Raw genomic sequence first — 12,317 nt, 5'->3', positions numbered from 1 at the left:
TTTCTTAGGTGTGACACCCGCGTCCATCTAAAGAGATGGACTCAGTATTCACCAGCAGAAATGCTGTGGTTTCTCATTTTAGTGTTAGTAACCTTTAGATAATGTGTTGTAACACCACATTGTAAAATCTGACCATCGTTATTGTTAAATATATCCTATAAATATAGTAACGGTGGTAATGCGAAAAAAATACGTACGGAGTTGACGCCTTAAAATTACTGAAATTATTGTGCTCTTTTGTTGAACATTATTTAAAATTTGACTCGTTTAAAGATTAAAATATTGCACTTATGGAACAATTTCCATAAGACAAGTTGCTTTTTAAATCGACAATTTCTAGATTTTTCGTAACTTGATTTCTCGTCACTTTATGAGAGATCCAGTACCTATTATAATAATAATAATAATAATAATAAAGTTGTTTACTTATAAAAGCCATCGGTATACATTAAAATTGATTCCGTCTGATTTATATCACTCTGCAGTACGCCGGCCAAGAATCTTTGGATGTTAACCTCAGTATTACATGTTCTCCACCTGCAAGGAAAAGAAACCCTCCCACATTTTATTCATACAGCATTGTATTTTGACAAACTGATTATCAAAAGTATTATGAGCTTCGAAGCATTTTATCTCCAGCTATTATCGACAGAAAAATATAAACCAGGCAACATGAAATGCTGGTTACGTTTTAGCATAGACCTGTCAAGTATTCTGCAGGTACCCGGTTTAGAACAGAGTTTAATGCCTGCTATCAGAGTTCCGAAGGATTAAGTGATATCGGTATAAATAAAGACTTATTCTTATTTGTAACATTATTACTTAATCCTTCGGAACTCTCAACCGCATCATAGTAATGATGATTGCTTTTAATACGCTTTTTATATTTAAACAAGAGCCGAACTGCATCTCTGCTTTCACCATAAAATATAAGCCTTAATGCATAATATCCCTGCATTTTGGACACATAAACACAAATATTCATGCATGCGCTTAGTGAGGAAATGTTACGGTTGGTAGACATTATCGGACATTATAGGGCCTACGGCATGTCGATACTTTTCCATCATAATAATGTTATAGTCCACTGGTCGGCCATTCACTTTACGATAGTGTTATCTGTGCTTATACACACGTGCAGTGACGCAAATAGAAATTACTCGATTAATATTTAAGTTTGTTTTCAGTGAACCTACTTGCAGGTTCTAGGGGTAAGCGCCATGTTTATGAAATGGATACACACTCCATTTTTAGTTTAATGTTGTTAATAAATTAGCGTACTTCTATTGCTACTATTATAACTCGGTATAAGCATTGATTTTTCGAGAGAATTTCAGCTTTAGAAACCTTGACCCCTTGAACGGGAGAAGGGGCAGCCCGCAACACAGACGCAAGGACGTGCAGTCATACCTCCAGTCGAATTCTAATGTTTAAGCCGCCAAGCACCCCCCCCCCCCCCCCGAGAAATAAACTGCCCGACCTAAACACGGTTTAATTTTTCTGAAGTCTCATCTTGTCCATTTTCCATTTAGGACTTAGTACACTTTTCATATTACGAGCGTCTTGTATCTAATTCGCCTTCATTTCAACACAGTGTTAGGCGGAGTACAAATTATGAAGTTCCTTATTATCATATTCTTTTTCTTTATTCTTCTGTTACGACCTGTCTCTCAGGTGCACATATTGCCCTCAGCACTTTGTAGATGCTCTAAAAATTACGTAGCAATAAATTCGAAAAAAAAAATACAGCACTGTGATCTTGTTGCACTGACAGAAGACAGGTGGTTCTGGAACACACGACAAACTACAGCCTGTTCGCTTTGGCCACAGCGCGCAGTACATATATCATACAGAATTCTAAATAGAATGTAATGCATAGTTTCTGGATGAACGAATAGATATCGCGCATTGAGTAACATCGAGTCGTTCTAGGAAAAGATGGAAAATAAAGAACCTAAAGTCTTCTTTTACTTGAAAATTCCAATTGTTATTGACATCAATTTCGCATGCATGAATGTGCCGTCTCGTAGTAGACGTAAAGGAAGACATACATCAAATGAACTTTTTACACGAAGAATTTTTGCGGAACATTACACCGCTATTTTGACATTAAAATAATCATATAAATAATTTAAAGTACCCCTACATTTCTATCTGAATCTTCTATGAATCTTGGAAACTTGGGAATACGTAAATAAATAATACAAAAATGTTAATTTTCACCTGTCCACTGCCTTTGTTTCTAAGCGTGGACGATCCTGATTTAGTTTGGTGAGCGGTGGTTAGGTTTCTGGGTATAGTATTTGGACGGGACGGTAAATAAGATAATGACGAGCTTCAAGTTGTACAGTTCGTAAAACATTGTTTTGGTGATTGTTGAATGCAGGAGATGTAACGCACTGAAGAAGGCACATTTCATACAGATTTCTATATATTATCTCATGAAGAAAAGATCGATTGGTAGACCTAGACGCAGGTGGTATGATATTAAGTTTATTTTATAGAAAAACTAGTGAAAGTACTGATTCACTTCCACGGTTCTCTTAAAATAAACTCTACTGACATTACAAAATTGCACATAATTTGACTAACTTATGAATATAAATTCCCCTTTTCTTGTTGTCTATTATTTGTCGTCTTAGCGCTGCATAGTGGTAGCTTTATGAACCAGTTCAGAGGCAGAGGAACGTAAAACAAATATATTCATGGTATTGTGGATGGGATTCAACTGGCTAGCGATGGGATCCAGTGTCGGTCTTCTGTGAACACGATAAGGAATTTTCAGTTTCCATATTACGTGACAGTTTGTAGTTCAACTTCGTTATTAGGCCTGCAACCTTGCTGAATGTAGCTGTGTGACCGGGAAAGATACTAGAGTTTTCTAAACCCGGTTTATCTAACACTTAAGACAGCTCTCCCCCCCCCCCCCCCCCCCAACCACTTCATAAGAGAAGGCACGTTGTCAACAGAGTAGGTGAGAGCACCATCACCAGGGCGCTCGATGGACGTTCGCTTTGGTTAAGCGCCTGGCTGGTTAACCAGGACCCAGAAAAGTCAATGTATTGGGGACACTCCTTGAATTCAAGAGTCCTCAGACCAACTCAGCAATCGATTACTGATCCTTCGTTTATTTAACAATACTTTTCCACTCCATTATCGTCGGATTGCCAACGATTTAATACCGAGGACATGATACGTTGTACGTTGTAAGAATGGAACTAGCGGTTATATTTCCATACAATTGAGGACAGTCGACAGTCGCCTTTTACCTGAACTGCATCACGCTAAATAACCACCCATTTTATTGTGGAATAATATATTAAGACCGCCTGCAATGTTTCGTTTAGATAACACGATCCACACAGCAGTCGGAGAAGTTGCCGTATTGTAAGGCTATTCCATTATCCCTGTGAAGCCCAGCTGGTGTTTTACCAGAGGACATTTTTTTTTTCGTTGAAGTCCATTTATCGTGTTAGTGGAGGAGAACAGTAGCGTTCTTAGCTGTGGGGTAGATCGTCGGAGTTCGATTTTGTGCAGAAATACCATTGCGTCCAGACCTTGAATTTGACCGGTCAGCTCCGTCTCGTAGCAAAATGTGGAATGTATGGAGGTTTATGTTCTAGTCCCTTGTACGCCTTCTTTGCACGTTGCTTAGAATCAGTAATAACTTTTTATGGGAGAAAAATTGTATGCCAGTGTTTGAATGTAACAAACACGTATGACTCACCATTTTTAGATTATTAAAATATGCTGTATCAACTGTATATTGGAGGCGCCCAATTACATGAAATGTCCATTAATAATGAGTAAATAAGCATGCGTAATAAAGAGGTCGTGGCCTATTTAAAGCCGTTCTTGCGGAAGTTGTTGAGATATCGGTCATACGATTGAGATTCGAACCGGGTACCTACAAAATATAAGCAAACCGATATCATTACAAAAACTAGTTTAATCCGTATCACTGAATGATTTTCAGGAACGAAGAAGAAAATTAACCTTTTAGCTTCATCATGATTATATCTTTTGGCACTATTAACTAGCGTTAACTCTGAACGGATTTGTGTGAAATATGACGCTGAGAAGTGGGCCATTGCGTTCTGAGATTCGGCGAAGCATTCCAGTGCCGGTTTAAATCGGTCAGATTACAGAATCTGGAAGTGTACATGACAACCTTGATGCGTTTTGTCTCGCGGGCGTGACTGGGTGGGGAATCCCCAGCCGAGGAATCTCCAGAAAGACTCGCAGCTTTGCGTGGAATTTTGTATTGTGACATCATCGTCCAGAAACCCCCACCCCCAAGGTTATTTGCCCCAGATAACCGTGTCGTCTAATAGAGAGATTTTGTGGTTTCTAAAAGGCAGTGGGATATTTGGCAGGCTGAAACACTGCCAACTGATCAAGAACGAGTCCATACCGTTTAGACACTTATTACATGCTGGGGGCGTTCTTCGTTGGAGTCATCCCATGAAAATAACCTCAACAAAATTTAAGTACTTCCCCTTCTTTGCTTAAATGGATTTGGGGGAGGGGAGTTTCGTGTTCAATCTAAGAAGAAACATTATTTCCACTTTGAGGTCTGAAATCAATTTCCTGTAATAAAACTTGCATTAAATTACGAAGTCAATCATTCCTGATACCGTCCTATCAAGGATACTGTTTGTAAAGAACCGCCTTCTAAATATGGTGACGTATCTACAGTAGTTCCTCGTGGCTGTCAGCAAATTAAAAACTGGCCGAATTCGGAACGCAAACCCGAGTTCCGTAATAGCAGAACATTTTCGACACTCTTAAGGAACCTTTATCATTTCGCACAATAATTATCCTATTTGTTGTTTAAACGCGCTAAACAGCGGCTTAACGCATTTTTGTACCTACATATTTAATACTTTGTTCGTGCCCCATTCTACAGCAACCCACGTTTCAAATATGTGTTCTTTAATACAAATCAAGTGTTTGCCAACAATACATGGGATCACATTCTGTCGCTATATTACGAGTCTCTGAGTAGTTAGTAATGCTCATTTACATTTGTGAGGTTCCTCTTACTGAACTAGTACCGCAGACTTTAATGAATTTTCAACGTCATTAAGTAACTGAAGAATCAGTCAACGTGAAATAAAACAGTAGGGGCTTGAGACTTGAGTCACTTATACCATAAAGTGCATGGTATTTGCTGTCGTAAGTCGTAAAGAGTAGCACGGTGTGAAAAAGGGTCATTCAGTGACAGTTTGGTATATTGCGCTACAAACAGTCACATGCTCTTGGCAGACAATTGCTGTCTGTAACTTAGCTACAGTGCAGCAAATAACAAATCCATAATCTGACTAAACAGTAAAGTAATGTAATAGTAACGTACATAAAACCTCTAACTTTGTCATTTTTTAATCGTGTCTTCTGTTGACCGTTCATGATTAAATAAGAAGAAAGATAAACTATGTAAATTTAATCGTTTCGTCAAGTGTAAAATTTAATTTTAAAGATGTTTCTTACACCACTTACGATATATATATATATATATAAATCAAAATACCAGGACTTAGGACCTGACAGGTTTACGCTGCAAGCCCACAAAGTGTTATAATTTGCTGTATGTTTAATTATATGCATTCATTAAGTTAGGTGCTTGATTACTTATGTAAATAATTCAAATGTCTCTTTGCCCTTAGCAAACATTGTAATTTCAGGTTAACTTCCGCCTAAATAACCTACTTACTCCATGGTGCATCGTCTTTATTGAAAAGTTCCCAGAATTATCTTTGTTCACGATTGCACGCCACTGGACCATGTTTTTGTGCAGCCCATTTCACATAATTACGTCCTGTTATCCTTAAGTCCAGTTTAGCAATATTGTCGCGAAATTGTTGCGTATGTAAGCGACCATCACACATGTTTACATCAGAACAGCTGATCGATAATGTGTCCTTTCTTTCCTGTTCTTGTGTCCCTTTTGCAGACAGCAACTTGCACTTCAACTTATAGCAGAATAAAGCCGAACACGTGTGTAGAGATACGGGCCTCATCGGCAATTCCGAACGGAATAGATTCTCCTGCTGGTTGACTTCATCCCATTACCAAGAATAACGTACTCTTCTTGATAGATACTGTCTGTCTCACTTCTGTGTCACGAGAAACAGAAACAGAAAGTCACTGCGGTTTGTGACAAGTGGAACGCTGAAGATTTCTGTCTTCTGGGTTTTTGCGCTGGTCGATGTTTACCAACGTTTCTGAGGTCATACTGCCTCCGTCATCAGGGCGATTAAAAATATGAAGATTTCTGTCTTCTGGGTTGTTGCGCTGTGTAGTCTGGTCGATGTTTACCAACGTTTCTGAGGTCATACTGCCTCCGTCATCAGGGCGATGAATCGTAATTTGCACTCGAGGACAAAAGCAAACCATACTCCCTGTTTTCATTGTCTATTATTGGTTCCATCAACCGCCAACTTTCAAAACAGCTGTCTTATGTGCATTTATCCTGTAGTATATGAAGTCTTCTATGCAGTACGCATAAATTCTGTCATTACGTATTTCTACCCCAGACAAATAAGTAACAAAGATTGGTTGACAAACCCACATTTATTTTATGGAATAGTATTGTCTATGATTTATACCTAAACAGCCATTTAAATTAATGCTTTCTACGAGTACAGTAAATGAATGCATCGGTGTAGAATGAAAGATGGCCTTTTCTTTGAGGTCATAAGACCACTGACATGGGTGGGGGGGAAGACGATGACTTCAGTCTATTGTGCATAAATATATAGACATTTGGACAAAAGCAGTTTACTTCCTATAACTGAAACTGATAAGCCAGCAGTTTGAAACACTGGTTAGTGGAATCCAGCGCGTTACAGGCGGCTTTGTGACTCGTACAAAGTTCCTCTCTAGTATTCACAGCAGACCACAGGAACTGATGTATCCTCCAAAAATGACAAATAAAGCACACACAGACAAACAGAAGCGAGAATACGAATTAAGAAGAAGAGAGCAGAATTTTTGTTAAATATGTTTTACAGTTTCGTTCAACTGATGTGTATTCTGTGGTTCCCCAGTCTCGGAAGACGAGATAAAACTGAAAGACACAAGCAAGGAGAAAGAGGCGATTGGAGCAGCTTTAGAATCCTTCGTGATTGCATTTAACATGACCAGTTATCTTCGGAATCCTTACCATCACTCTTTCTTATCTCTTTAGACGAGTCCTTTCCTCGGTTTCCCCACAGAAATGTTGGGCGAAGGGTTATCGTCACTTTAACAAGCAGTCCTCGTGCATTTACAGGCTGCACGAGGACTGCCTTATTGAATAAGCAAATCATTTGGTTTACTGTTCGGTCTTACAAAGCAAATACGTGGAATTTTAAGGGTCATCGAAGTAAGTCACAGGTGTGTCGTTGCTATAAACACAGGGGCTGAAAATGCATTTTGCTTGCAAATTGGAAGCTGAGGACCATGTCCAAACTTTCAGCACTTCTATTATGCACATCTCGCCGTTTATTACTAGACACCTAATACATGATGTGATTACATACTTTACGATATGTTTAAATATTAACAATGAAAGTACGATGTTACTTTTATCTACAGAAAATAACATAAAGGCAAAATGGGGAGTACATCGTTTCTGTTTCAGCAACTATTTCCGTATTATCAGTCGTGTGTTTATCTTTCTTACAGCTTTGTTGGAACTATTTTAATATTATCCTCCTATGTACACATAGATAATCCCGACGTTGTCTAGAATATTTAATACCGAAATGATGGATTACTCCTCTTTATGTTATATGCGGAACACACCTTTTTTTCGGCGCACACTGAGCGGGAGAAGGACAATGTGAGGTCAAAATTTAAGTCAAATACCAGAAAGGTAGAAAGCTCTGTGCTAAATCTCTTTATCGGCAGTGGAGTATCACTTATCTTGCCAGTGTTATTTCGCTGCAAACAGTGAGCTCCGCACTCACACAAGACGTAGGGATTCGACAGATACGCTAATCATCACTTGTTATTCTGGTGAGAAATGTCGTGATTAGTTGACGACAATTGGCTTTTCAAGAATGACTTTGCTCCACGGACTTTCGTAGATGATGAATCGAGCCGATCAGTGACCGTGCATGTGTTCATTGGTGTTTTAGTTACTTTGTCAGTGAGCTAGCGATTTACGCAAATCACGAGTTCTCTCAGGCTCTTCGGCTCATCGTCCTCGGTTGCAGTGTCATCAGTTCGCTGTTGCTGCTGTTCCTTCGACGCATTCCTGGGACATCCGACCCAAAGACCTCCGTCTGCCTGGCGCACCAAGTCAACTACCAAGACCCGCTGCCCCTTGTTCTAGTGCTTCAGTCAGTGCGGACTTGGAGCTGAACGGCACAGCCATCAAGGAGAGGTTAATGGCGAACCGACTGCCCGAAAGCTGCGTATGAGATAACACGGACGCGAATGTGATGGAGCTCACTCACGGCCCAGCTTCAAGGAAGCGATATTCCTGCCTGGCAAACTGATACTAATGAGGCCAAGACAGGTGCAAGAATTTGCGGTGTTCTGTAGTTATACCCTTCTTGAAACTCAGTTTGCAGTGTATTTTTATCCTTACCAAATTTCCCTCCGAAATATAAATAATTGTCCTAGAAGCATCTGTGTGATATATTTTCCAAACTATTTTCAAACGTATTTGTCGTATTTGGAACTTTATTAGTTGTGTTCGCCTTTCAGGGCTCTGAGTAAGGAGAAACTACACACGTCAGACAAGTAGATGTTCTCCTCTGGTAACTGACACTTTGTCTCCTTCCAACAGAAAACATGTGAAGTACGTCATTACTAAACTAATCAATGCAGTTAAGAAATGTCTTCCATGGAAACCTCCTACCATGTTGCCATTACCTGAGCCGTCATCAACAGAATCAGTTGGTACAGCAACAACTAAAAACATTAAAAGTTTAAAGGAACGTCTCTTATAACACGCTGTTGGATAATTTTGGTTAGTGGGTGTTAAGAAAGGTTTCTGAGTGTTATTTGTTTTTATTTATTTTTAAATTTGTAATATAAAAAACTTTGTTACGAACTTAAAATGGAAAACGGATTCGCCCGTTTAGAAGGGAATTCGTTCACATGAACATCCTAGACTTTTTTATAAACTCTTAACAAATGCCTAAGAACATATGTAAATGCGAAATTATTATAATCGACCACAACGGAGGCGTGGTTGCTTTTTATCGACCTAAGAACTAAGTCCATAATCATTAATTTATGTAATATACTTTGTAGCAAAAGTAGCATTACACGAGACGTGTTAATAATGCTTGTAAGAATGCGTGAAGTTTCCCGTGTGAACGGCTTGATTTCTCAAACTGTGAACTAGATACAATCGTGATCAATGAAAATTATTTCATTTTGTTAGAAATTCTCTTAATATAGTGACAACATAAAATTCGAAGACTTCAGTTAGAAAACGTGATCGCCTGGATCGAACGTTCGTTTGTTTTTAATTTATTTGTTATTTTATATCTGAATGCTTTAAATTCCAACGTACAATTTGATTGAGACGATAGGTTTTTAAAATTCTGATTCAGCTATTTCCATGCTTATACGTACTGGCTCAGATTTTGGGAAGATCAGTAAACGAAATATATGTGTTTTTGAAAAATAGATAATATACTTCACTGTACCTTACATACTAAGATAAACAGGTATGTTTAAATAAAAATAAGCAAAGAAAGGTTTACAACGCTCTCTGAAATGGACACTCGTCAGTAAAGACTGAGGTGCCATAAATATGCTATATCTAGTAACGCATCTCTAATTAAATTGTAAATATGTGACCCAGGGATGTCAAAACATGTTTCGTCCATAGTAGGAGCCCACGCTGAACTGTGCGCTAGTTTATTTTGCATACATCTGTCTGTCTGATTGTAAAGTGCGCATGGCCGTTCTCAGTCTTGTACTTGTGTCGTCTTTTTAACGATGCTGTATACCTAGTACGCAAATTTTTTGTAATAGGGGCCTAATGTTACTGATTATATCGATCGTAAGTGTGCATGACCACGTGACTCATATTCAAGAGAGTATTGGTGTTCATATTTGCTTTTGGAATAACCCACGACAATTTTTAAACATGAACTTAAATAGAGATTCGTGAAATTGCAGGTCCATGACTGTGTGTGTGTAAATATTTGCAGCCTGAGAAGAATAAATAATTTTGAGAAATAAGTAACAGGACGATAGATAAAAGTGAACAATCAGGAACTTCATAATTCGTGCTCATGTCCATTTATTATTGGTGTGATGAAATCAAGGATGTGAAGATGGGCAATGCATGTAGCAAAGACGATGGAGATGATAAATTAATACAAAATTAAAGTTGGATATAAAATACCGTTGTTGGGACATAGGGGTAGGCAGGAAGATAATATTAAAGTGAATCTTAAAGTAACGTGTTTTAGAATGTGAATTAGATTCGTCTGGTAAAAGTTTAAAGTTTTCTGATGTTGGTTAGTCACATCGTGTTAAATAGTTATTTTGGGCTTTGTCCGTCTATCGCAGAAATATGAAATTTATCTGTAATTGTTTATTTATTTATTAATCTATATACAAAAGTGTAATTTACACACTTAAAATTCGAAATACACATTTTTATTCAGTTTCTATCTTACTGTTATGTCACCATGCATATAGTTAATTAAGATAGAAATAATTTTTTTGAAAACTTTTTGAAGTTCTACATGAGTTTCCTGTAAAATATGGGTTAAGAGGACCGACGTGAAGAACAATTAAATTCGTTGTGAAATTTCAGTTTAGACCCCCTAATAGAGAACTTTATCGAGAAATGTTCTGTGCTTCGGAGGTGACATACACAGACGACATGAAGCAAGGATCTGCACATTGCGCGTTCATTTTATGTAATTTGTGCAGACTTCATAAAAAGTACGCAATAAATTCATAAAATATTTTTGTTGAAATAAGTAATGCATTGTGCGCCCTTTCATAACTTACTCCATCAAGTGTCAAGGATTGAAATATCATAAAGGGCACTTGAAAGCGCTGAAAAATCCTTTGCGATAACTAACACTAAATATTAATTTAAAATGCGATATAAATTGACCTTTATAATTATTGAATCCACTAATGGATGCCTCAAAGTCAAAGGAATCGGTTATGATGCGCTACTGCTTAAAACGTTTGTGAAGGAGTGAGGATATCGTAATTATGAATCACTTTGTTGCTTTATAATTAAGACATTTGCTTGCATCTTCAATACAATTATAATGGGTATTAATATAACTTGGTCGATGGTCCTGCATTTTTTCCAGTTATTTTGGAGATCTTGGTTGTTGACTGAAGTTGATACAGTGTGTGTGTCCGTGTGTTCGTACTGAAGGTGAGTGTGATGATAATACTGACGAAGATGTAATAATCATAGTTCGCGGTGACTGTGATGATTGTGTCAGAGTGCATGCCTCTCTTATGCCCTGTATATCAAGAAATTAATATTGTGTGTGTGTTTGATAGTTATGTTTTTATGGACTGAGATGTATTCACAGTAATGGGATAAACTATTCATCCCTCCATGAATGTAAGAAATGACGATTTTCAATTTAACACTCCAGCGACAAAAATTCCAAATTGCATAGTAGACCTGTCTCGATAACAGTGTTTGTACAGGAAAGTGTGACTGTTTACATGAGAGAAATGCCATTCTTCGTTTATCCAAAATTAAATCCGACACTAACTGTTTAATGTTTTAGTGAGATGATGTTTGATCTTCTGGGTGAAGAACGACTGATGTAATGGTTTATCAGTTGTGCTCGCTTGACCGAAACATTTGTGACGTATCAGTATTGGTTGCCTTATAACTAAGAAAGGTCACTCATCATCACATTTATTGTTTACTATCATTACCATCTATAAGATTATGGAATAGGTGCTGTGATGCTGTATCATTACAGAATTATAATGTGTTGGTGTTGACAAGATTATTAAAAATGTTGGTAATAATGTAAATGTGTCCCTCGATGGCACAGCATTCGAAATTGCTGCCCTATAACTTCCTCTAGTGTATGCTTCGTGCTTCGTGCTTCGTGCTTCTTTTACTGAATTACATAAACAAAATTGAAAAATTTCAACTTCAAAAAATTTTGAACCTCAAAACTCTTTTGTTTTGTGCGAATTTTAGACAATATCTGTTGAACCAGGTCTTTCCAGAGACGGCCTGTCAGAGACCGGCTCATAGAGAGGACGGTTCTTTGCAGAGACGGAGTCCGTCAGGGACAGACTGCGGCAGAAGCCGTGTCATGCGGACGGCGGTTCCAGCTGGGATCGTGTGTGGTGGGTATTGA

At 38.0% G+C, this 12,317-nt stretch overlaps 1 protein-coding gene across 5 annotated transcripts in view; it reads left to right on the top strand.

The window, feature by feature from the left end:
• The window catches only part of side-II (sidestep II transmembrane protein), a 547,262-nt gene extending 535,280 nt beyond the window's left edge, over positions 1-11,982 (top strand). For 3 of the 5 annotated variants that reach the window (XM_087352840.1, XM_087352837.1, XM_087352839.1), the window contains one exon: positions 8,202-11,982. In XM_087352840.1, the coding sequence (XP_087208966.1) occupies positions 8,202-8,408 (207 nt within the window). In that variant the 3' untranslated portion in view covers positions 8,409-11,982. The remainder of the gene's footprint in view (positions 1-8,201) is intronic. The other 2 variants (XR_015536175.1, XM_087352838.1) reach the window with 2 other exon arrangements.
• The last annotated feature ends 335 nt before the right edge of the window (positions 11,983-12,317 follow it).

Source organism: Zootermopsis nevadensis, unplaced genomic scaffold, assembly GCF_977971745.1.
Source record: "Zootermopsis nevadensis isolate Lab colony 2312 unplaced genomic scaffold, Znev_1.0 Znev_ptg000021l, whole genome shotgun sequence".
In the NCBI taxonomy this organism is placed as follows: Eukaryota; Metazoa; Arthropoda; class Insecta; order Blattodea; family Termopsidae; genus Zootermopsis; species Zootermopsis nevadensis.
Note: the sequence above shows the minus strand (reverse complement) of the source record. Positions and strands in the feature narration are given on the sequence as shown.